The sequence below is a fragment of the Aethalodelphis obliquidens genome, unplaced genomic scaffold (assembly GCF_003676395.1).
Source record: "Aethalodelphis obliquidens isolate GAN/ISIS:26980383/991018 unplaced genomic scaffold, ASM367639v1 scaffold11, whole genome shotgun sequence".
Taxonomy (NCBI): Eukaryota; Metazoa; Chordata; class Mammalia; order Artiodactyla; family Delphinidae; genus Aethalodelphis; species Aethalodelphis obliquidens.
In genome coordinates, this window is record NW_020837955.1 from 45,518,865 (window position 1) to 45,545,366 (window position 26,502).

At 49.3% G+C, this 26,502-nt stretch overlaps 1 protein-coding gene, 1 long non-coding RNA gene and 1 pseudogene across 2 annotated transcripts; all 3 read right to left on the minus strand.

The window, feature by feature from the left end:
• Positions 1-599: 599 nt before the first annotated feature.
• Positions 600-1,185, minus strand: LOC113623685 (ganglioside GM2 activator-like; annotated as a pseudogene).
• Positions 1,186-1,822: 637 nt separating this feature from the next.
• LOC113623105 (olfactory receptor 6-like) lies at positions 1,823-2,765 on the minus strand. Its single transcript, XM_027111785.1, is given in 3 exon segments — positions 1,823-2,334; positions 2,337-2,462; positions 2,465-2,765. Coding segments are annotated over 3 exon segments (939 nt in total).
• Positions 2,766-11,770: 9,005 nt separating this feature from the next.
• Positions 11,771-19,308, minus strand: LOC113623575 (uncharacterized). The gene is made up of 3 exons (XR_003433995.1): positions 17,321-19,308; positions 15,404-16,538; positions 11,771-15,138 (listed from the first exon to the last, which is right to left on the minus strand). It is a non-coding gene; the product is annotated as an uncharacterized LOC113623575 (long non-coding RNA).
• Between the last annotated feature and the right edge of the window lie 7,194 nt (positions 19,309-26,502).

The following is a 26,502-nucleotide window of genomic DNA, read 5'->3' on the forward strand; positions in this document are numbered from 1 at the left end:
TATCTCTCCCATCACATGCCGTGCCTCTCCAGGATACACTGTGCCCCACTGTTAGCTGGGCAAGTCTAGAAAAGAACACTAAATCATAGAAGTTAATGGAGGAACAGACTGAGATCGACTCCTTCAGACCCTTCATTGTAAGAGGGGGTGGGAGTAAAATGAAAACTCTTAGTACTCTCACTCTGCTTTTAGGTCGGTGACACACACACAAAATCAATGAGAGAAGTCATAAAGGTACTTCAGGAGACCAAGACTGGGCCAGTCTGAACAGGGGGTCACAAAACACATTAGCCCCCTTCCTTGACTGTTTAGAAAATGAGTTGAGTTCTTAGAGAGAAAGCCACGGGGGTGAGGAGGAAAATGCAGGGGCCAGCCCAGTAGACGTCCTGGGCTGTCAAAAACCACCAGGCTCATCCTCGCTTCGGTTAGGGCTGCTGGCCCACGCCTAACGATTTTGTAGGTGGCATAAAATGACTTTCAGCGGGGGAGTGTCATCATTGTAGAAAGGACAGAGAGTAGAATCTGGCCTTGGCCAACGTAAGACAGAGGGAGAGGATGCCTTCCTCACACCCCTTCATTCTGCTGTGACAAGTGCCACCTTATTTGCCCTTTAGGGAGGCGGAGACTCTGACACAGCCCAGACGCTTCCCGTTGCTCAGGATGTTCTCCGACGGGTAGTTCCCGCTGCTGAGCCAGCTGGGCAACTGCAGGGCAGGCAGGAAGAAGTTAGACTTGGGCAGTGAGTAGGTGCCTTCTTTGAAGGGACAGTGACAGGGAAGCCCACAGGTGTGCAGGGGTTCTGGACAGGGATTCTCAAGGGGAGTTAACACTTCAAGCACATTACGGAAGTTCTCGTAGGCGCAGCTACCAAGTTGCTCCACGCCTGGGACTTTGACCCAAAAGCCAGCCACTTCGTTCTCCGGAGCTAATACCACTTTCAGAGGATCTTTGAGGCCCACAGTGGTCCTGACCCCAGCATTGATGGTCACGTTCCTGGGAATGACAATGGGGTCAGGTTCCACAGTCAGGCTGTTGACCACCGCAGGGTGCTTCCCCTCATCGCAGTTACCCCAGGAAACGCCACCGAGCCTGGAGAGCCTTCGAGAGGATGTGTGCAGGAGCTGCTGGGCCGGCGAGAAGCAAGCTCAGGGAGATGGGGAATGGGGCCTGCATCAGGGCGTTCATCACAGAGGGTGGGTCCTCACCGGGTTAACTACAAGTTCTGTGGAGGTGACAACGCCTTTAAATGCCTGCCCGTATTGGTTATGCAAAGCTGTGCGTTCCAACATACACGCACTTCTGAAACCAAAAGGAGAGGAAGGAAGAATAAGGCAGATGCAGTGTTTAAGGAGGTAATGGCTGATAACTTTCCAAGGCTGATGAGAGAAAGCAAGTCTCGAATTCTAGAAGCGTGACAAACTCCAAGCATGATAACTACACACGCACACACACACACAAGCATACCCTGGACACCAAACACAACAAGAAGATCTTGAAAGCTTCCAGGCGTGGGGGAAAGCCAGAGATTGACCAGGTCACAGGTGGTCGGGGGAGTGAAGGTGGAGGGGGACCTTCCCGGGAGCTCTGAGCTCGTCCTGGGCTGAGGAGCTGTCCCCTGATCGGGTGCTGAAGCTCCCTGTGAGAGGCAGCTGGAGCCTTCGGAGTTTCGGCAGCTCCCACTGTGCTCCCGTCTCAGGGTGAGGGGGGAAGAGAGGAGCTTGCTGGCTGCACTGGGAGAGAGCCATGGCCTGCCTGGTGTGGGCTGGTGGCTGTGAGCAGATGCCGGGGGACGGATTTGAAGTTCCTCCCCCTGCAGCTGGTGCTAGGAGGGACCAGGGGCCTGGTGGGGTTTGGCCAGGGCCTCGCTGATGTCGTGGTTCGGCAGGCAGTAGATGTTGGGGTTGAGCCGTGGGGTCACAACCAAGTAGACCCTGAACACCAGCTTGTTGAAGTCGAAGGAGCTGACGGCGTGAGGCCAGGCGTGCGTGAAGATGGTGGTGGTGTAGAAGATGGCCCCCAGCGCCAGGTGGGAAGCACAGGTGGAGAAGGCCTTGTGGTGGCCGGAGCCTCCTGGAATGCTCAGCACTGTGGCCACGATGTGGGCATAGGAGACCACGGTCACTGGCAGGAAGGTCGCGAGCACAGCCAGGGCTGCCACGAAGTCCAGCACTTCGATGGTGATGGTGCCGGAGCAGCAGAGCCGCAGCAGGGGTGAGATGTCACAGAAGAAGTGGTTGAGGACGTTGGGGCCACAGAGCCTGAGGCCGGAGGTGAGAGCCATGGACACAAAGGAGACCAGGAAGCCACCCAGCCAGGCGCTGAGGGCTAGACTCAGCAGAGCCTCGAGTCCGTGATGGCCGGCTAGCGCAGCAGGCGACAGATGGCCAGGAACCAGTCACAGGCCATGGTGGCCAGGAGGACGCACTCAGGGGAGCCAAGGCAGAGGAAGAGGAGCAGCTGGTGAGGCAGCCTGAGAAGGAGACGGTCCTCGCCGAGGCCAGGAGGGCAGCCCGCAGCTTGGGGACAGTGACCGAGGTGTAGAGGGTCTCCAGCACCGACAGGTTGGCCCAGAAGTAGGACACGGGTGTGTGCAGTGGCTGGCTGGCTCTGATGGTCACCACGATGGCCAGGTTCTCCAGGACAGTCACCATGTAGATCGTGAAGAATGACCCGAGCAGTGGCCCCTGAAGGTGGCACAGCCCAGGGAAGCCCAGCAGGATGACATCTGTCACCAAGGTCTCAGTGGAGTTGGTGGAGTTTCTCATAGCCCTCCCTGGCAGGGGGGTCACTTCTGAGTACCCTGGACAGCAGAAAGATGCAGGTGTGATGTGTGCTGGGCAGGGGGCCGGGCCGTGAGAGCTGCATGGGGCACTGTAACCCTTCTCAAAGCCGCTGCAGCACTGACCCCCTCTCAGCCCAGCACGCACCTCGCCCTGAGCTAACACCTGGCAAGGGGGCCTCGGTGCCTGCACACCGCTGCGCGCAGATACACCTCTTACCTCCACACTCATGTGGGTGCTCTCAGGTGCGTACTGTTCCCTGTCCCAGCACCAGGTACACGGACAGGCATGGGAGTGCGTGTGCCCGTGCACACACACACACACACACACAGGTGCACTCCTGCACACACCCCCAGGTACATGCACACACACTCACACACAGGTGTATGTGTACACATAGCAGGAGAGAAGACCCATTCTGCCTGCCTGGTGTGCCGTCTTAGGCTGTGTGTCTGGGCACTTCCCTGGCCTCCTCCACGTGGGCCCTCAGGGACTGCTGCTCTGTGCTGCTCTCTGGCCAGGGCCCCTCAGGCCTCAGGAAGGACACCACTTCCATCAGATGGCCAGCCGGCTCTCCAGGGGTGAGCAAAACCTGGGCCAGGGGTTTGCAGGGCTGGGGGTGTGGGGGGAGGGGTGTGGGGGAGGGGTTTGGGGGGAGGGGGTGGGAGGGTTGATCCCCACTTTTGGTGTCCCCACATGACTCTCCGTGAACCGACCTGAGGTCTTTATCCTGTGTTTTCTGAGCATCAAAGTGGCCTTTGGGGGATGGTGGAATCGGTCCACTCAGAGCCTTTCAAGGGCCTCGCAGTTTGGGACTTTCGTGCCAGGACGCCCAGGAGTTGGGTGTCTGACGGATAGGCGAGTGGCAGGGAGGTGGGCGGGCTTGGGCGGAGCCGGGGAGTGCTCCCCGCTGGTGGGTGAGGGGCTCCTGGGGGCCTCAGCTCCTCTTCAACCCCTCCCCCGCTCTGCGAGGTTGGGGTCTGTCCAGCAGGACCGGGGGCGCGCTGGAGGGGGAGGGTGATTCCCGCCAGCAAGTGTACTTCTTGGGCGACCCTCAGCCGGTTCCTTCTACATTGACCTTCCCTGGGCCGGGGCTGAGCTGGTGGCTGCTCCTGGCTCACCTCGAAGGGGCTTGGAGACCCCCACTGATGGCGCCCGGTGCCCAGCCCCCTGGGAAGGGGCTGCAGGAGGGCTCAGAGCTGGTGGGGGGTGCAGAGGGGACTGAGGACTGTGTCCCAGTCCCTGGCGATGTGAGACCCGTCGGCGATGCGGCGGAAGAGGCTGGGCCTGAGAAGGGGCTGCAGAACCGGGGTTGGTGGGCCAGCTTGGACATGGGACATCAGGGCTGGGGGCTCCAGGAGCCCGTGCCCTGCTGTCTATGCCGTGCAACTTGGTGGCAGGTGTTGGGGGCACCCAGAAGGTGCTGCCCTCGTAGCACCCCCAGACCCTTTGCCTCAAGACCAAGGTCACTGCCAACCTACCCCACCCCTCCCCTCGCAGAAGGTCTCCAGGGAGGGTCTAGGGGAAGTGCCGCATCTCATTGGGTCCTGCTGCCTCAGGGCCCAGGTGGCTTTTCTGGGGCTCATTAGAGGCTTTGCCCCCCCGCAGCCCTGTCTTCTGGAGGATGCTAATTGGCATTCTCACCAGCGGGACTCAGAGCAATTTGCAGGGTCCACGGAGGGACTGTGAGGGGGGAATATGATGTAAGGGGTGGGACAAATAGAGCCCGGCCTGTCACCTGCCCTCCAGGTGTCCTGGCCCTGGTGACGCCTGAGACTGGCTCCCAGTCTCAAGGCCCTTCCCTGAGGTCCAAAGGGGAGGGGCTGCTACCCTATAGCAATCGTTTTATTTCCTCTCCATGCAGAGCATTTATTTATTCGTTGGTATAAAATAAGGTAAGGGACTCTTGTAAACCGGCTCTCCACTCAAGACCTACACAGTGGCTAATAAGTGACCTTAGTTCCTCCCCTCTGCCACCCCTCCTTCCCTCTCAGAGGGACCACTCACGGGGGTTCCCCTGCTGCCTAAAGCATTTTAATTATAGATAACACATTGCTTAGTTTTGCTCGTATTCAAACGTCATAACAAAGGGTATCATGCTACATGCTGTCTTCTGGGTCTTGCTTTTTTTGTTGCGAAGATTCTTACTCTTTGTGGCAGCTGTACTGCGTTCATTCTGACACCTGCGCAGTAACATTCTATCGTGTCTGCCTCACGATCTGTGCATTTGTTCTTTGTGCCCAGCTCCTGAGTGTGGGGCGCCAGGGTTTCTCTTGCAGCCACCCCTATGAATGGGAGTGCTGGGGCTGAACTTCACATGCAACTGCAAGAAAATGCCAAGTTCTTTCCTCAAAGTGGCTGTAGTGATTACACTCCTACCATTGAACTACATCCTCTACAACAGATGGTGTTGGTGGATTTCCTAATATTTGCCAATTTGGAGGCTAAAAATAGCATCTCACTGTGAATCGTCTTTCGCTGCTTCTCTTGCTATGGTTAGTGTCAGTGAATGTTTCTGCTTCTGTGAGATGCCTGTGTGTGTGAGTGTGTGTGTGTGTGTGTGTGTCTTTTGCCCATTTCTCTCCATGGTGCCACCTTTTACTTATTGATTTGCAGGAGTTCTCTTTATATCCTTTTCTAAATTTCTTTATTGAGGTGTAATTTACACAGTGAAGTGCACAGACCTTAAGTGTTAAGTTTGATGAGTTTTGACGAATGCACACACGCATGGAACCCGCACCTCATCAAGATACCCCAGAAGCATGCTCCTTCCCAGTCAACCCTTAATCCCCCACTTCGAGGCAGCCACTGTTCTGATTCTTTTCTTCATAGATTAATTCTGTTTCTTTCTAGAATGTAAGAGAAACGGAACCACCCAATATCCCCTCTTTTGTCTCTGGCTTCTGTCAGCATGTTTTTGAGGCATGTCCAGGGTGTCTGTGCCCGTTCCACTATATAGATAGACCATGGTTGTCTGGAAGAGTGTTATTTAATTTCCAAATATTTGGAAATTTTCTGGAGATATTTCTCCAGATATTTTAATTTCATTGTAATCAGAGCGCATCCTTTGCATAATTTTGCATCTTTTAGAGTTTGAGATTTATTTAATGCTCTAGAATATGGGCCTGTATTGGGAAGTGATCTGTGTTCATGGGTCTATTTCTGGATCCTGTTCTGTTCCATTTGTCCCTAAGCTCGTCCTCTCTGACGCCGCACTGCCTCGATTACGGCAGCTTTATAGGCTTGAAGCAGCTGGTGCGAGCGCTCTGACTGTTCTCGTTCTTCAAAGTAGCTCTGGCTCTTTTAGTTCCTTAGCTTTTCCATAAATTTTAGATTCAGCTACTTGATTTCTATGAAAAAAATTCTGTTGTAATTTTTATTGGAATTGCATTGAATCTAGATCAGTTTGGGGAGAATTAACATCTTTACAATATTGAATCTTCCAATACATGAACATGGTCTATCTCTTCATTTTTTGGTTCATCTTTGATTTACATCATTAGTGTTTTTTAATTTTTACCATGTTTTGCAAATATCTTTCCCCAGGTTATAGCTTTTCTCAGTTCCTTTAAGATGTCTTTTGATGAACAGAGTTCTTAATTTTTCAGTTATTTTAGAACAGTTTTAGATTTGCAGAAAAGTTGCAAATTTAGTACAGACAGTTCCCGTACACCCCATACCCAATTTCCCCTAATGCTAATATCTTACATTAGTGTGGGGTATGTTTGTTACAATTCATGAACCAATATTGATACATTATTATCAACTAAAGTCCATACTTTAGTTGGATTTCCTTAGTTTTTACCCAGTGTTCTTTTCCTGTCCCAGGATCCCATCCAGAACACAACTTTACATTTAGTTGTCATGCTTCCTTAGTTCCTCTTGGCTGTGAGTTTCTCATACTTTTCTTTTTTTTTGACAGTTTTGAGGAGTTTGGGTTATCTCTTTTATAGGATGTCCCCAAATTAGGGTTTGTCTCATGTTTTTCTCATGATTAGACTGGGGTTAAGGATCTTTGGGGGGAAGACTACAGAGATAAAGTGTCCTTCTCATCATGTCGTATCAGAGGTCCATACTGTCAACAAGGATCGTCAGTGCTGGTGCTGACCTTGATCACCTGGCTGAGGCCGTGTGTCATCTTTCCTGTCAGGTTACCCACCAGCCTTCCACACTGTCCTCTCTGGAAGGAGATGATTACATCAGCTCACACTTAAGGAGGGGGGGGGGGGGCGGCGGTCACGCTCTCCCTCCTTGAGAAAGGAATATAGACCTAAATCACTTGCAGTTCTTTTGCATGGAAGATTGTCTTTTCTCCTCATTTCTTTATTTATCCAATCAGTCCTTTATATCAGTACAGACTCATGGATTTTATTTCATACTTTGGGTTATAACCTGATGCTATGCTAATTATTTTGTTGCTCGAACCATCCCAGCTTTTGTCACTGGGAGCTCTCAGATGATTCCTGGGCCCCTTGGACACGCCCCATCATTTTGGCTTTTCTTTTGAATACTTACTTTCTGGTGCTGAGATGCCCCAGGCTCATCCTGCACATTTCCTGCTATACCTGGAATCAGCCATTTTCCCAAGGAGCCCTGGTACCTTTTATTATACGATGATATTAGAAACCAACCTCTGGGGACTTCCCTGGTGGTCCAGTGGTTAGCACTCCGAGCTTCCACTGCAGGGGGCACAGGTTCGATCCCTGGTCAGGGAATTAAGATCTCTTGTGCCACGAGGCATGGCCAAAAAAAAAAAAAAAAAAAGAAAGCAACCTCTGGGTGCCAGCAGTGCCTGTCGCTACTAGGATACTGTTATCTCTAGGCCCCCTTGCCTGACAGAGCAAGGAGACCTGTGTGTACAGTAACCTGTGTGCACACACTTCCACACGTATTTCTGTATGTAACACCTGTATCTGTGCTAAGCCAAACAGGAGACCTTACTGATGTCTCCAGCTCTGATCCGTCACCACATGGACCATTCCATCCTCCGTGCTGTGCTTATCTGTAGATGTCCACTCCGACAGTGAAACCCCTGGCTCCCACTGCCCATCATCCATTAACTTAATTGTCCAATTCCAGTTACATTCCAATTACATGCAAAGTGGTGGTAGAATTGTTAACCTGTACTCTGTTAGGAAAAATCTTTGTCAACTAGAGCACAGTGCTGTGTAGTTTCTCCTGCCATTGGTCTTACAGACTCCACTCATTTCCACGGTTACTTAGACTAGCACCTTTACACCCCACGTCCTGCAGTGAGGTTTTTCTTGCATTCCTTATACAGTTCAATTGTTTGCCACCTTCTGCATTCCATCTAGAGTCCCCGAGCCTCCTAAATGATTTTTTTTAAAGTTTATATACATTGAAGTTCACGTTTTGTACAGTAGAGTTCTGTGGGTTTTAACAAGTATCAATATCATGTATCCACCATTACACTATCACAGAAGAGTTTCGCTGCCTTAAAATCCTCTGAACCTCACCTGTTAAACCCTCTCTCCTCCCCCTGGCCCTTTGGCACTTACTGACCTTTACTGTCTCCACAGCTTTGCCTTTTCCAGAATGTTATAAAATTGGACTCACACGGTGTGTAGCCTCTTCAGACTGGTGTCGTTCAGTTAGCAATGTACCTTTAAGATTCAGCCATGTCTTTTCGTGGCTCGATCGCTCATTCCTTTTTAGTGCTAAATGACATTCCACTGGATGGAATTAGCACTAAGTGGACCACAGTTTATTATTTGCTCACCTATTGAAGGGCATCTTGGTTGCTCCCAGTTTTGGGTGGTTATGGGTAAAGCTGCTGTAAACACTGGCATGCGGGTTTTTTCGTGGGCATAAATTTTCAGATCAGTTGGGCAAATACCTAGGAGTGTGACTGCTAGATCACATGGCAAGACTACATTTAGCTGTTAGGAAGCTGCCTAACTATCTTCCACAGTGGCTTTTTCATTTGCTTTCCCGCCAGCAATGAAGCAGAGTCCTTTTGCTCCACATCCTTGCCAGCATTGTGCATTGTCAGGCTTTTGGATTCTAGCTGTTCTTATAGGTGAGTAGTGGTATCTCCTTTTTAAAAAATTTATTTATTTATTTATTTGGCTGTGCTGTGGGGCATGTGGGATCTTAGTTTCCTGACCAGGGATCGAACCCATGTCCCCTGCAGTGGAAGCGCGGAGTCTTAACCACTGGACCTCCAGGGAAATCCCTGCTTTTTTTTTTTTTTTTGCGATACGCGGGCCTCTCACTGTTGTGGCCTCTCCTGTTGCGGAGCACAGGCTCCGGACGCGCAGGCTCAGCGGCCATGGCTCACGGGCCCAGCCGCTCTGCGGCATGTGGGATCTTCCCGGACCGGGGCACGAACCCGTGTCCCCTGCATCGGCAGGCGGACTCTCAACCACTGCGCCACCAGGGAAGCCCATCCCTGCTTATTTTGATTTGCAATTTTCTAGTAAATTTTGTTGACCATCTTATCATAGGCTTCTTTTTCATCTGTATATCTTCTCTGGTGAGGTGTTAAAGGTCATAATTTTAACACAGTCAAAATTTTCAATATTTATTTTTTTACAATTCACATTCTTTTTTTTTAATAAATTTATTTTATTTTTTTAAATTTAGTTCTGGCTGTGTTGGGTCTTCGTTGCATTGTGAGGGCTTCTCTTGTTTTGGAGCATATGGGCTCTAGGCTCATGGGCTTCAGTAGTTGTGGCTCGTGGGCTGTAGAGCACAGGCTCAGTAGTTGTGGCACATGGGCGGAGTTGCTCTGCGGCATGTGGGATCTTCCCGGATCAGGGATCGAACCTGTGTCCCCTGCACTGGCAGGCGGATTCTTAACCACTGCACCATCAGGGAAGTCCCTGATTCACATGCTTTTAAAGGACATTCTTGGCTACTCTGAGGTTAGAATAATGTTCATCTATATATTCATGGAAATATTTTAAGTATTTCCTTCTTTTCTTTTTCCTTTTTAAAAATTGAAGTGAAATTCACATAACATAAAATGAACCAGTCAGCTCCCAATTTGCTTTCTGTCTGTGGATTTACCTATCCTAGATATTTCATATAAATGACATCAATATGATATGTAACATTTTGTGTCTGGCTTCTTTCATTTAGCTTAATGTTTTCAAGCTTCATCCATGTTGCAGCCTGAATCAATACTTCATTCCTTTTTATGACTGGATAATATTCCTAAGTATATACCAACTTTTCTTTCTTTATCCATCTCTTAGGGTTGTTTCTACCTTTTGGCAATATGTGAATAGTGCTGCTACGGACCTTCGTGTACAAGTATTTGCTTGAGTACCAGTTTTCAATTCTCTTGCACCAGAAAGTGATTCAGTTATACATACATATACATACATACATATATATATTCCTTTTCAGATTCTTTCCCATTATAGGTTATTACAATATATTGAATATAGTTCCCTGTGCTATACAGTAGGTCCTTGTTGTTTATGTATTTTATATATACTAGTGTGTATCTGTTAATCCCAAACTCTTTGGTAACTATAAGTTTATTCTCTATGTCTGTGAGTCTATTTCTGTTTTGTAAATAAGTTTGTATCATTTTTTTAGATTCCACATATAATTGATAACATATGATATTTGTCTTTCTCTTTCTGACTTACTTCACTTAGAATGATCATCTCTAGGTCCATCCATGTTGCTGCAAATGGCATTATTTCATTCTTTTTTATGGTTGAGTAATATTCCATTGTATATATATACCACATTTTCTTTATCCATTCATCTGTCGATGGACATTTAGGTTGCTTCCATGTCTAGGCTATTGTAAATAATGCTGCTATGAACATTGGTGTGTGTGTATTTTTTAGAATTGGTGTTTTCACTTTCTTTGGCTATGTACTTAGGAGTGGAATTTCTGAATCATATGGTAGTTCTAATTTTAATTTTTTTGAGGAAACTCCATACTGTTTTCCAAAGTGGTTAATATCATTTGCAAATATTTTTCTCCCATTCACTAGGTTGTCTTTTCATTTAGTTGATGGTTTTCTTTGCTGTGCATACAATGGAATATTATTCAGTCTTAAAAAAGAAGGAAATCCTGCTATATGTGACAATATGGATGAACCTGGAAGACATGCTCGGTGAAATAAGCCAGGCACAGAAGGATGAATGCTGCGTGACTCCACATATACGAGGCATCAACAGAGTCAAACTCATAGAAACAGAGGAGGATGGAGGCTGCCAGGAGCTGCGGGAGGGGAAAGGGGAGCTGTGTTTCAATGGGTATAAAGTTTCTGTCATGCAAGGTACGTTCTGGAGCTCTGCTGAACACATGGTGCTTATAGTTAACAATAGTGTGTTTGCACCTTAATTTTGAAGAATGGGACAGTGGTGTGGTGATGGGGCCTGGCGTAGCCTTGTGTTCCCGTGCTGCACAATCCCGAGAGTGGATAGGAACCTTCCCCTCCCCCCAGAGCATGGACTTTATTGTCCAGCTAGTTGCCAGGTGTTTAATGAGGCCCAGCTCTTGTCCTAGGTACACCATACTAGGTGTAGATACAGCAGTAGGAGACACAGTCCCTGTCCATTTGAGGCATATGATCCAAGTATTTCTCAGGAGTTACTCCATGGTCAGAAATAAAATCTGGACTTAGCTGCCTGTATTGCAAGGAACATTCTTTAAAGTCAACATTTTAAGGAAAAACATTACACCCTGCACTTACATAGTAGGAAATTTCTTCCTGGTAACATCAGCTTCATCATTATCAATAAACAAGGTTTACTTTTGTTAAAATTCACCTTACATTCCCCTCCTCTGTAATTTGAAAAAAGATTTTTTAAAAATTAATTAATTAAGTTTTGGCTGCATTGGGTCTTCATTGCTGCATGTGGGCTTTCTCTAGTTGCAGTGAGCAGGGGCTACTCTTCGTTGCAGTGCACAGGCTTCTCACTGCACTGGCTTCTCTTGTTGTAGAGCGCGGGCTCTAGGTGCATGGGCTCAGTAGTTGTGGTGCACAGGCTTTGTTGCTTCATGGCATGTGGGATCTTCCTGGACCAGGGCTCGAACCCGTGTCCTCTGCATTGGCAGGCGGATTCTTAACCACTGTGCCACCAGGGAAGTCCCATAAAGATTTTTTGAAAAGGGAATTTTATGAGGTTAAGCAGTGGAAGGAAGGGCTTAGGTATAAATTTGGCCAACAGTTGTCTGGGCAAAGGAGCTCTAGGGTGTTGAGTGAACCCAGCTCATCTCCAGGCCATTTTTACTAATATTTTGAGGACAACAGAAAGCCCCTGAGGGTGGATGGGAACCAGTAAGCATGCAAAGGTGGGGGGCTGTCCCTCCTGTAACCACGGTACGTCCTGTAAGACGCTGTCTGAGCTTGGCCCTGCTGGTCCTGAAGAAGCAAGCCACCATCATGAGAAGGCCTGTGGGAAGGCCCCAGGGCAGGGCACGGCGGTGGCCTCTCCGGCCGAGAGCAGCCAGAAAGAAAATGGGACCTCAGTCCCACAGCTGCAGGGAGACAAATTCTGCCTGAGGGTCGGCCCTGGTCAAGCCTCAGATGAGAACTCAGCCCACCTGACTGCAGCCTGGGGCCCTGAGCAGGACCCAGCTCAGCTGTGCTTAGGCCGGCGTCCCACAGAGACCATGAGATAACAAATGTGTGTTGTTTTGAGCCACTAGGTTTGTGGTGATTCGTTGCTCAGCGTAGAAGAACATAGGTGGTGAAGGAAAGGGTGGTGTAAGATTGAAAATATTTTTAGAATCAGCAGTTACCTGAAAGGCGTTCCTGTGTCTGCTTTAGCAGGTCTTCACTGAGAGTAACCTGAGACCTACAGCACCTCTCCAGGTCCACACAGGTGCTGTTGATCAGGACCAGGGGAGGAGCACAGCAGCCAGAGCTGGCGGGGCAGAAGAGAGCCCCCTCAGGAGTCTCCTTTGAGGTCTGTGCCAGTCGGTCCTGAATGTCTGTACAAGTGGCAAATCCCCGTATCATCAATTTTATTGATGCTCTCAAAGAACCAGCATTTGTTTTCATTGATTTTCTCTCTTTTTTTTCTGTGTTCCATTTCACTGATTTCTGCTCTGATCTTTATTATTTCCTTTATTCTGCTTATTTTTGTGCTTAGTTTATTATTATATTTCTAGTTTCTTAATATGGAAGCTGATATCATTGATTTAAGGTCTTTCTTCTTTTCTAACATAGGTGTTTGATGCTATGAATTTCCCTGAGTACTGCTCTAGGAGAATTCCACAATTTTTGACATGTTGTGTTTTTATATTCATTAAAAACAGTTTCTTATTTCTCTTGATTTCTCATTTAACTAACAAGTTATTTAGAAGTGTACTGTTTCCAAATATTTGGAGACTTCCCAGGTATCTTATTCTTTTATTGGTTTCTATTTTAATTCTATTATGATCAGAAACATACACTGCATCACTTTCAATTCTTTTAAATTTGAGACTTGTTTTACAGCCTAGAATAAGGGTCTATCTTGGTAAGTGTTCCATGTGCACTTGAAAAGCATGTATTCTTCTGTGTCTTGTGGCGTGTCCTCTAAGTGTCAAGTAGGTCAAGTTGATGGCTGTTCAGTCTACTGTGTCCTCCCGCTTCTGCTTGTTCTGCCCCCTTGGGTTTCGTAAATACAGTTGTTTTGTCCAGTTTCTCCTGAGTCCTATGCTGGCAGCTGCTCGTCATCTTTCACTTCTTCACGCGCCTTCTCACCTTTGATTTTGTGTGGAAGATGATATTTGAAGCAATATTTGAAGGAATGACTGGCATTACTCTGATGTAATCTCTCCCTCCAGGAGGGATTTTTGTTGGTTTTTACTTCCTCCAGACACATGGTGGTGCTGGTTGTTTAGAATCCTGTGACTCCAAGTTCAAAGTCTGCACTTTCATGCTCTGAGGATTCTCGACTTGTGGTTGTCCTGGGCCCCGGGGAGCTGGATCTTGCCTGAGTCACCCTCGTTCCCAGGGTGCAGCCCCTCCCTAGGCAGGCTGTGGGTTTGCAGGGTCACCGTGTTTGTGGGGTCTGTAGGGCCTCAGCTGGCCTGAGGGCCGAGTCTGGGCTCCCCGCACTAGACACCGGTGGTCTTTGTTCCTCAGCCTGGCAATTTCTCACTGACTCTTGTCCCTTTGCTGCTTTTAGGATTAAAACGTGGTTCACTCCCCTTATCTGGTTGTCCTCCAGGAAAAGGTTAATCTGAAGTGCTCAGTTCTCCAGCCTGGGTCTGGAGCTCCCCATGGTTTCCTCTGCGTCTCTGGTACTCTTGCTTAGATATCAGATCTCCGGGCCAATTCCCTGATTTTGAAACGTGTTTGGTAACCATTTTGCATGTCAATTCTTGCCTTGATTTTCTGAACGATTTCTTCAATTCACTTCTAATCCTTACTGAAATTTTATTTCTGCCATCATATTTCCAGTTTGCAAGTTTCTCCCTCTCACTCTCTCTCTCTTTTTAAAAAGTTTTTATTGTTTCAACAACGCAATCCATGTTTTCTCATGTCCGAGGATATTCACAAAATTCTTTCCCTTTGAGCTCTGCTTCCTCTGACTTCCAGTCCTTCCTTAGTTTCGCTCCATCTTGCCTGCTAGAGGCTCTCATCAGATGTCCGGTGACCCTCAGCTCTCAGCCTGCACTGGAGAGGCCCAAAATGGTGACTATACCCAGGAAGGGTCACTGGGCTGGGGCCCCCACTGTCAGTGTCCTTGGTTCTGGGCATTCGTGGGAAGTTTTCTCAGAGAAGTTCCATCCAAGCTCCCATCTGGAGGGACCAGGGTGCAGGACTGGGGTCTCGCCATCAGATATCTGGGTGTGTCCTCCCTGGGCCTCTGTCTCTGGAGTTCTGGGCACGTGTCACCACCAGAGCAGCTGCTCTGCTCCCTCCTGTTGGGTCCCTACCCCCTGCCCCACGTCAGCCTGTTGCTCAGTCCCAAGAACGGGCCCTCCAGACATCCTAGTGAGCTTCCAGGTCTCCAAAGCCCATTTAAAAGTCAGTCCAGGGACTTCCCTGGTGGTCCAGTTGTTAGGACTCCACACTTCCGCTGCAGGGGTCGCGGCTTCGATCCCTGGTTGGGGAACTAAGATCCCACATGCCACATGGCGCGGGCAAAATAAAAGTCAGTCCACTCATTTGTAGTGTGGCTGGGGCTTTAGCTTTTTGTCTGCACTGTACGGGACTCAGAACGGGGCCCTGTGTGGGTCCACACACTTGACGTTGAAGTAACACCCAGTCGAGAGCCGGCTGCCCAGCGAGGGCGGGAGGGGAGCCGACTTCTGTCTTTAGGACCTGGTCCTTTCAAGCCCGTGAAGACAATTCCTTGTAACAGGGGAGATGCTGCCGCCAGCCCTGGCCCCTGCTGGAACAGGCTGCATCACGTGTGCAGGATGTATCTGGAGAACAGAAACCTCAGCCTCGTATCTCTGCCCTTGTTTCGTGTCTGCTCCAGGTGGCAGGAACCCCCCGTTTTCATCCTGCAAAGACTTTAGGAGGTAGCAGGGCCCCGAGCTCCAGGGTGTGGGCTCTGGGATGGGCAGCTCGGGTTCAAACCCTGCCCTCCCCCGGCCACCTGAGCCTTGGACAGGACAGCTGCCCTCCCCGTGCCTCTGCTCTCTCAGCTGTCCCGTGGGGTCATGGCGGGACCCTGGCTGAGCTCACCTGCTACAGACCCTGGGGTGCCTGGTGGCTACAGGGGCGGCGGCGACTCCAGGCAGAAGAGGGAGCCTCGTCAGACCTCGGTGGTGTGGTGTCAGCCGCCGGTGTGGCCAGGGCCTGGGTACCACTACCCCGGGCCCCCGTCTCCACTCTCCCACTATGGCTCCTGACAGCCATGTCTGCTCTGAGCTGCCGCTGACTGGCTGTGGGACTTGGAACAGAGATCTGTACTCACCCAGCTCCTGTTTCTCAGTCTGAAAGATGGAGCAGAAGGGCCACTTCTTTGATGGGGTGGGAGGTGGGCCTGAGTTCTCATCACACAGATGCACGGGGACAAACCACAAGGTCCCCGTCTTGCACCACCATGTACCAGTCAACACACGTGCTCCCCAAACCCAACACGAGCGCAAGAGCCACACACCGTCCCCCAGACTTAGATTCACTCACAGGTGCCTGCACCCTCCGCGCCCAGCCCACAGGCCCCCGAGCAGAGCAGGCATTCACGTGGACACCACACCCCCAGGCAGATGAAGACACAGAGACAGCAGTGCCCGTGCCCCAGAGAGACACTCAGACGTCCCTGTACACATGCCACCTGCACAGAAACACATGGACAAACACGGCTCTGACACAAGGGTAAACCCCCTACCACAGACACGCTGCCCTGCACACGGGGGCCAGTCAAGACACGTACCCGGCTGCCGACAGCCCTGGCTGGCTCGCTGCCCATTGTTGCGGGAATGGGCACACACAGGCATGCGCTTGGACACGGGAACACAGGCACACACACCCTCAGCTCCACCTGTGCTAAGACTGATGCAGTCTCAGGCGGTGGGGCTGGGTTCAAGCCCCAGCCCTGCCCACGCTCTGCTCACCTGTCATGGGGCGCCCGATAGTTCTCTGGGGCAGGGGCCTGGCAGACGCGGCTCCTTACCTGGTCCCGAGCGCTCAGAGGGACTCAGGTTCTGCACGGGTGTTCGGTTGGGTCAGGGCAGGCAGAGGCTGACCAAGGGCTCCTGCAGCGTGTGTCCTGCTGACAGCTGAACCCAGCTCTGGACGCCGGGCCTGCGGATCTCCCCATCCCAGGACTGTTGCATTCCCTGCGACCATCCAGGTGCATCCCTCCCAGGATAGAGCTCTGAGGATGCAAAAGGGATGAGCCTGGCTGCAGAGATTCCCTCCACAGTAAAGAGACCGTCTCGGGGGAGACAGCAGCCGATGCCTGAGATGGAAGCAGGCGCCTCCTCTGAGGTCCCTGTTTCACAGCAACGGGAGTCTGGTCTTCTGGGAAAGCACAGCGGACCACAGCCTCCTCTGCGCGGGGAGAGCGGCCGGGGGCTGGGCAGCCTGGGAGCCCACACCACCCACCTCCCAGCCCACGAGTGTGTTTCCAAAGGATAACCGAGTCTTAAATGGGAGGCTGACGTCGATCCTCAGTCACTTTCTTCTCACATGAAAAGAGCCCACAGAAGGGAGAGGCAGGCGGAGGAGGACAGGGCCAGGCTCCTCCCCCTCCAGCCCCCACCCGTCCCAGGGGCCGGTGCACAAGACACCCACATGGCCCGCAGCTCCTCCTGGGAGGCCAGGCCTCCGCCCAGGGGCCCTCCTGTCCTGTGATTAGCTCTGTCAGCCAGAGTGGCGGGAATCAGAGCCCAGAGGGAAACCTGCCCTCCCCCGCTGTCCTTGTGGGACCACAGCCGGTGTGACAGAGGTAGGATGTGGGTGCAGGTGGACACCCTGCCATCCAGCGGCCGCTCAATGCAGCAGAGGGGGCTCGGGTAGAAACCACTGCCCACCCCTGGCCAGAGCTGGGGGCACAGGAGCGGCCTGGGCGGTGCCCCAGACCCTGCTGTCCTGGGTGGGCTCCACGCTGCCTGCTCCGAGTGGCTGGGGCTCCCGGCCGGCCGCATGGTCACCTACCTCCTTGCTCTCCGGTGGTCCACTGTGAGGGTCACATGAGGTAGACGGAGAAACCCTTTAGTGAGGCACGAAGGGGTGTCGGCCCTAGGACCCTCTGCCCAGGAACCGGCAAGGGGCCTCGGCCGCTTCCTGGCATGTGGGGCGCAGACCTCGCCATCAGTCTCTGTGCTGAATCAGAGAAGGGGTCCCACAGGCTGCAGGGGACAGCTTACCAGCCCCTTAAAGGTGGGAGAGGGCCCTGCTGCCACTCCAGCTGCCCCGCTGGTCCCGGGTGGGGGTAGCTTGGCTGTGTGTCCCTCTGCCCCGAAGTCATTTTACAGAAGTCCTTTACTCCTTCATCGTTCAGAGGCGTTTGCTGGGTCCTCACTGGTCTCCGCCTGGGCTCTCAACTTCAGATGCAGCAGTGAACAGACAAGTTCCTGCCACGTGGAGCTGGGGTGCTGGAGGAGGTGGATGGCAGGCTGGTGAGCAGGCCCTCCTGGGGCCCACGGGTGGTGACGCGTGCTGGGTGCAGGGCAGGGCTGTGGCTCGTGCCGACTCCTGAGGGCCCAGGGGCACTGGAGATAGCAGGGGAAGGAGGGCCAGGCAGAGCCAATGGTGACTGCAAAGGCCTCAGGGTGCTGCGGCGTGGGCTACGTGCTGGGGAGGGGCCTGGGGCAGAACCACGGCCGAGCTCAGAGGTGGGCGCCCCTCAGTGGTCAGTGCACATAGCCTGCTGGTGTCCTCGGCGCTTGGCTTTCTCAGGGAGAGGTGCAGGGCTCTGACCAGAGCGGGGCCAGATGCATCTTTGCTTTAAAGGAACGAAGCGCCAGGGTCTGGTCTGGGGCTGTGGCTGCAGGTTGTAGCGTGCACTCTAGTGTGACTGTGGTGGGTCAGTCACATCCACCACAGGATGGATTCTGGGGCAGAGCCCGTGGGCTTGGCTGATGGATTGGACGTAGGTGTGGAAGAGCCAGGAGTCCCAGGCTCTGGGAGCCATGGGATTGAGGGGTTCGGTGGAAGTCAGAAGTAAGTTTTCTGTATGCTTATTTGGAGATGAAAGGACAGTCAGGTGGAGACGTGGACGTGTGAGACTGGAGTCCAGAGCTGGGCTGGGGGTGGAGGTGAGCCTTCGGGGGTCTGTCTGGGCACGATGGCATTTCCTCACGAGGCTGAGAAGAGGCCCAAGGCCTGGGGCCTCCCACGGCCGAGGGTGTGGGATGGGAAAGGAGCCTGGAGCGGGCAGGTTGGCGGGGAGGAGTGAGCCCCGGCGAGGCTGGTGAGGTTGGTCTTCTTTAGCTGTTGATGATGTCCTTAACCTCGCCTGGTCCACCATGTTCTCAGGATGCCAGAGCTAATGTATTCAGGATGTAATTTTAAGTGATTGAGAACGTGGCCAGCCCTGATGACCACGGGAGGACGCTGAGACGTGGTGGTGGTGTGGGTGGTGTGTCCACTCTCACTCTCTTCCTGCTGGGCCTGGGCGCAGCGGCGCAGCTGTGGGCTCCGGTGCAGGGCCGCCCACCCTGTGGACCTCTGTCTGCAGCACCGTGGCCTCAGCCTCCCCCGGCTCTGCCTGCGGCAGAGAGGCCGCTAGAACCTTCCAGGGGGTGTGGCTCCGGCCCCACGTGAGCCTCCCTGGCCGCCCACCCGCGCCACTAGTCCGCTCAGGGCTTGCTCTCCTAGGGCAGGTCTCCCCACCGCTGCGCCTTCCTACCTTCCTGGGACCTGGCACCGCCGCGCACCCACAGAGACTCACAGGTCGGATGTCTCTCCCGGAGGCCTGTTTGGCACGGGCTGCCTCAGGCTGCAGAACTGCTGGGACTTCTCGCTTGTTTGTTGACGATTTTGGCTCACGGTTGGAGATTTTCTTCTCGGGAGCCCAGGCATCCGTGGACAGCCCTCTCGGCTCACGGCCGCTGGTTCAACCTCCACTTCCCAGGGCCCTGGACCCCACGCCTCGTCAGCCCCTCCGCACTGACACCCCGGCTTCCCACGGCCCACAGCTTCCGCTCTTGGCCTGCCTGTTTCTTGGGTCACTCCCACAGCACCCCTGGTCCCACCGCAGTGAGCGCTGCCCCCCTCTCCAGGGTTGGCACTCACCCACCCCCTGCAGAGCCCCCATCTCTGGCTCTGCAGCATGAGCTGCCTTCCCGGAAGGCTTCCTAAACTCTACCCCCAACCCCTTCTCGGAAAACAAGCCACAGGCTGGCCGGACTTCCTGCCTCCCCCAGAGACCTTATCTTTACCCAGTAGTTCCTGCGCCAGGGCACGCTGAGCTCTCCACCCCAGCCCCACACCTCCAGGGCCCTCGTCCATCTCGGCTCCTGGGTCTTCACCTCCTTTCCTTCCAGCATCAGCATGGAAATTGCCACCTCTGCCCCTTGGTAACCGGCACCCTCACTTCCTCACCCCACGGAGGCCTGCCTGGCCCCTGGAGGTGCCTGGTGGTGTCTGCGGGGAGGAGGGAATGTACTCCTAGACGCTGCTCTCTGCTTCCACCCCACGCTGCCCAGCTGGCCCTTGTAGGAGACCCCCGACCACCACGGACCGCGTCCAAAAGGGGCTGCTGAGGGCTGCTTCTAGTTGACTTGGATGATATTCCCAATCATTGGATTCCGTGTAAATTTTAGAATCATTCTGTCATCTAGTCCCCCTCCTTCAATAGTTTAATTCGGGAAAATTTTACATCTTTGCAAGACTGAGTCTTCTGTGAACTTGGTGCCTTTCCTTCCTTCCTTAAACTTTCCTTCAGTGTCACTCAGTTTTCTCATAAAGCCTCCACCTCTTTCATTAGAGTAATTCCTAGATATTTAATATTTTTGTTGCTTTTATAAAGTGTATCTAGTTAAAAGAATTCATTTTCTGTTTCTTCTCACATATAGAAAAACGAGTGACTTGTTTATTGACAAGTTATCCAGTTATCTCGATAAACTTTCTTCTGAGTTCTGCTAACCTATCTGCAGATTCTTCTGGATTTTCACATTCCCAGTGGCCTTGTCTGTGAGAATGACAGTTTCCAACACTTATGATTTTCTTCTTAATTTACTGCGCTGGCTAAGACCTCCAGGGCAAAGTCAGATAGAAATGGTGAGAGTAGCCTGTTTTTGATCTCAGAAGGTAGGACGTTGGCTGTGAGCTGTGTTCTGGTGACACTTCTTATCAGATTAAGGAAATTCCCTCCCACTTCTAGTTTACAAAGTCTTACCTTATTTATTTATTATCAAATGTATATTGAATGTTATATACTTTTTTTGCATCTCTGAAGATGACTGTGATTTTTCTCTCGTAGTATTTCAACGTGGGAGTTTACAGTGATTTTCTAACGTTAAACGGACATTGCGCTCCTGGAGAAAAGCCAGCTTGGACGTAATTAGTATGTTTTGCACACATTGCTGATTCTGTTGCTTCTGGGCCTGGGGTTTTCTCTGTGGGAGGCTTTTCCTTCTTTAAACACAGCATTCTTGAGGTGTAATTGACACACTAAATAGCACACATAAAAAGCATACAGTTTGGTCAGTTTTGACGTATGTGCACACCCAGGAAACCCTCACCACGACCAAGAGAACATGCATTTCCACCAGCCCAGAGCTTCCTCCTCTCCGCCCCCGGCCCCTCCTCTCCAGGCAATACTGACCTGTTTTCTGTCCCTGTCAGTCAGTTTTATGTAAATGGAATCATGTCCCTGTGGCATGTAGTTCACCCTTTTTATTCTGTTGTATGGATTTGCCACATTTGCCTGTTGACAGCCATTTTTGTTGCTTGAGTTTTCGGCTGTTGTGAATAATGCAGCTATGAACGTTCCTGTACAAGACCTTTCATACGCACAGGCTTTAATTCCTCCTGGGTAACTACCTAGGAGTGAGATGGCGGGATCGCGTGGTGGGGTGTGTGTAACTCTCTGTGAAATGCCGCACCCTACCCGGGCGGCTGCATACCGTGAGCGCGGCTGCCCACGTCTTCACCGACGACACTCGGCGGTCTTTGAATTCCAGTCCTTCTGACAGGCCTGTAGGGGCTGCATTGTTGTTTTAATTTGAAATTCCCCAGAGGGTTATTTGCCATCCATGTTTCTTCTTTGGTGAAGTTCAAATACTTTGCCTATTAGATAGATCATTGGGTGATTTGCTTATCCTTGCGTATGAGGGTGCATTATATCTTCTGAATATCAGTCCTTTCTTAGATGTGTGCTTCTCAAGTATTTTCTCTCGGTCTGTCGTTTGTCCTTTGCGCTCTCTATTTCAAAGAAAAGTTTTAAATTTTGATGTAGTCCATTTATCTATTGGTTCTTTTATATTTTGTATTTTGGGGTCATATCTAAGAAATACTTGCATAATCCCAGGTCACAAAGGTTTTCTCCTATGTTTTCTTCTAGAAGTTTTATAATTTTAGATTTTACATTTAGGTCTATAATGCATTTTGAGTTAATTTTTGCATATGGTATGAGGTATGGATCAAAGTTCACTGTTTTCTACTGAGTTGCTTTGATAAAAGTCCATTGTCCATGTATTTGTGGATCTATTTCTGGTCTCCCTATTCAGTTCCATTCGTCTGTTTGTCTGTCTTAACACCAATGCATTTTCTTGATTCCTGTAGCTTTATAATAAATCTGAAATCAGGTGGTGTCAGTCCTCCAAATTTGTTACCCTTTTTCAAAGTTGTTTCGGCTCTTCTAGGTCCTTTGAATTTCCACATGAGTCTTAGGATAAACTTGTCGATTTCTACAGACAAGTTTTCGGGAGGCTTTGGATGAGATTACATTGAAACTAGAGATCAGTTTGGTGAGAAGCGATGTATTAATGATGTTGAGGCTTCTGGTCCAGGGACACAGAGCATCTCTTGATTTATTTAGGCCTTTAATTTGCCCCAGTGGTCATCTGTAGTTCGCAGTGTGTAGATCTTTCATGTCTTTTGCTGGGTATATTCCTAAGTAGTTCATATTCTTGGTGATGTTGTAATTGGTATTTCCAAGTTTTAATTTGCAATTGTTTGCTGCTAGTATATAGAAGTACAGTTGATGTTTTGTGCATTGATCTCATGTCATGCAACTCACTTAGTCCAAAAGCGAAGCAGAGACATGGAAGATACATAAAAGCTCCACACCAAACTTCTAGAGATGAAAACCAAATGTATGAGATGAAAGCTACACTGGATGGGACAATATATATATGTTAAATAAATTATAAGAAAAGATGAATATAATGTGTAAGGAGAGGAGAGTTTCAGTAAGATATGGATAAACAAGAAGAAAAACAAATGAAAATCTTCCAACTGAAAAATACAGTATTTGCTATTAAAATCATTAACAGAATTAGTATCAGATAGGATGTGAAGTAAAAGGATCATGTGAAATACTACAATATTAATTCAAGACACGCTGTCGTGGGTTTGGGATGCTTATTGTATAAGAAATATAGCTAAAAAGTCAATAGAAATAAAATGGAATACTAAAAAAGCAACCCAAAAGAAGTTAGGGGAAGAGGAACAAAGAGTAGCTGGACAAATAGAAAACAATGGTATGGCAGACTTACACTCTACCATGTCAATAATTGCGTTTAATGTAAATGGACCAAACAATCTAATTAAATGCTGGAATGGCTAAAAAAACAAGGCCACGTTTCATGCTATTTACAAGAGATGCACTTTAAATAGAATGACACAAATAGGATAAGAATTAAAAGATGAAAAATGTATACCATGCAAACAGTAAGTATATGAAAGCTGGTGTGGCCACACGAATGGCAGATAAAATAAACTTCAAGATGAGGCGTATTACTGAGATTGAGGAGCGTCTTGTAATGACAACAGGGCCACCTCTCCAGAACGACAAGGTAATCTTACAGGTGAATGCAGCTATTAACAGTTTCAAGATATGTGAAATGAAAATGGACATAACTAAGAGCAGAAATAGACAAAACCACATCATAGTTGGAGGACTTACTGTTCCATGCTCAACCATTGCTAGAAAATGAAGACAAAAGATTCAGTTATTCATAGGAAAAGTAAATAACACTACCAACCAAAATGACCCAATAAAAATTCATAAACCTTACACTGAACCCCTGCACAGTACATATTCTTTTCAAGAGCACATGGTATAGTCACCAATGTAGACTGTATGAGGCAATACAGTAACTGTCAATAAATTAGAAAGGATTGAAATCAGAAGAGTATATTCCCAGACCACACAGAATTAAACTAGAAATAAATAACAGAAATATATTTAGAAACTCCCCCAAATACTTGGAAATTAAGCAACATACTTCTCAGAAACCATGGGTCGAAGAAGAAATCACAAAAGAAATTAGAAAATATTTCAAATTGAGTGATGAGGAATACAAAACAAGCCTTTTGACAAAGATGACTTCACTGGTGAATTCTGTCAAACACTTAAGGAAAAATATTGCCAGTCACCCACAAATTGGAGACAAGGAATAGAGGAAAAGGAAATACTTCCCAAATCTTTCCATTAGGCCAGCATAGCCCTCAAAATCGACCAGGAAATACAGAGCAATATACTTTGTGAACATAATATTTGCAATTAGACTTTAGCAACATATAAAACAGATAATATAACATATAGAACAGATAATATAGCACAACCGGTTTCAGTTTGGCCCAGGAATGGAAGATCAGTTTAACATGCAAAAGTCACCACAGTAATCTTTGAAAAAACTGAACGTCGTTTTGAGCGCCAGAGTTGGAGGAGAGAAGACGGATTGCCAGCAAGTTGGGTCACTCCTCTGGGTGAGGGACAGCACGGCCCTGACAAGTTCATTCCCCCATGTTTCCTTGGGTGGTTAGCTAAGGTCCCCCCACTCAGTGGACGGGTGTGAAATTTAAAGAAGATTGTGTATTGTTAGACTGGGCCAGAGTCTCTCGTGAGACATGTGAGTCTCGTTCCCAAATCCCCCATCCCTGAGATAGGCTTTGGGTATATGTAAGCCAATAGCAGCCCCACCAGTGACCCTTTGGTCTCACAAGTTACCCTTTGGTCTCTGCCAGTTGGCCTTTAATACATTATACAGGAAACCAGGGTAGCGACATCAATGTCCAACACAACAGACTATGAGGCAGAAGGTATTTTCAGGCATACTAACGTCAACGTACCTGATAAAACAGTCGCAAAGTCTCTAAAAGGAAAACTGATCGGCCTACTGGGAGAGATCTGAAGCTACTAATAGTGCTCTGTCCATCACGAAGTCAAGCCAACAAGCAAGTATTTTTGATAGCAAGAAAGACACTTGAATAACCTCCCCATCACAGCACATGCAGCTGTTCAAGCGCTACCTGAACATTTACATAAATGGGACTCATTTGGGCCAGTGCCTCTCTGACTATCTGTAGTAAAGAGTTGGTGTATTGCATGGTTTTTGTTATTTTGCAACCTGTTATGAGCCAATATTTTTTCAAAACATAATAGAAGTGACTTACTGGAAAAAAAATCATGTGCTCGGTAAGCACAGCAATGTCGAAGTTTCTATGTCACTGCCTCCTCTCAGTTTCTGTCCTGGTCTCAGCACAGACAGAGCAGACCATTCACAGACAGCCTCAGTCTGTGCACCACACTTAAACTGCATGTACGAGCCATAAAGCCTAGTTGATTGTCCTGGGATGATTAACATCTATACGGGAAAAACAGATTTTACCCTTAGCCCTTACCGTACACAAAAATCAGTTCCACATGGATTTAAGATGTAAATGTGAAAAGTAAAACTTTAAATATGGGCAACTATCTTTCTGATATTTCCAGGGCAAGGACAGATTTTTAAACCCAAAAAAGTGCTAGCTCCAAAATATAAGACCAATAATTTTAAAGTATCCATTTATTTTTTAAAAATGCCATAGTGTGAAAAGGAAGCCCCCAAAGAGGAAACATATCATTGCAACACATAAAACTGAAAAAGGGTCATTAGCTACAATACATAAAGCAGTGCTACAAACCACGAGAATAAGACAGAAACCACAAGAGAAGAGCATGTACACGAGCAGGCATTTTACAGAAGAAGATACAAGTCTGATGAATAAACATATATAAAGAGATTCTCTACTTCATTCATAATCAGAGAAATGCAAATTGGGACCAGAATTAAATACCATTTTGTGCCCATTAGTCGGGTAAAAATTAGGAACTCCGTTAGTATTAAGTGTTGTGAATGGACAGGAACACTTGGACATGCTGGTAAGAGTTGAATGGGTTCAAACACTTAAGAAGTGACATGGTGTCATGTATGACGTAGACCTTGAGACTCCTGGCCTAGAGATGCTCCTGCAAGGTGTTCCAGGAAGCATGCATTAACGGCCTGAGCATCACTCCTTGCAGCAGCAGGAACGTGGGAATAATCTGATGGGTAGTGGACAGTCCTGGTCACTGACTCCCAGCCACGGCTCACAGGGTGCCTAGGGGTAATGATGGAATCATTTCTAGAAATTCAAAAATAAGAAAAATGAAACAATCTGAAAACATTGGCAAGAATACCACCGAGAATATCAGAAGGGAAATTCGGGGCAGTGGTCACCTCTGGAGGCACAGGGACAGGACGGAGGCAGGCAGGTGCAGCTGGAAGTGAGGTGCTCGTTCTGGGATTAGCAGCGGATTGCTTGGTGTTCACTGTTCTTATACCTTGATTTACATGAGGAATTCCTCATACATTCTTTTCAACGTACCAAGGATGATATGAAAGATAATAAAGGACAAGTTTGCTTTAGGCTTTTTCCTTTTGCCTCTCCTCTGGGCCCTCTGGTAGGTCCTGCAGTGGCTGGTCCTCTCTCTGGGTCCATCCAGCTTCCACAGGCATCACTGCCCTTTGGGGGACCCTTCTGTTGCCAAGCCCCACCACTGCCCTGTGCTGGCATCTCCTTTGGAGTCTCAGTAAGCAGAAGCCACACCCCTGGAATTCAGGAGCGCGCCTTCGTCCACCACGCGGGGCTAACTCTTCTGCACGTAGGAAAATTGTGTTGCTTGCTCCCGGAATTTTGAACAGCAGCTCTGATACGAATGCAGAGCCAGGGGACAGATGAGAGAACACACACTTATAATCCCCAGTCCCTTTGATGTGAAAATTCTGCTCCTGGGCCAAGCCAGCTCACCCTTTGGACCCTGGGAGGTTGTGTGTTCTCTGCTTTTGTTTTACTTGGAAGAGATTTTGGCTTTGTCAAGGTCATTCTTTTTGGCCCAGAGTGCATTAAATGTCACATACTTA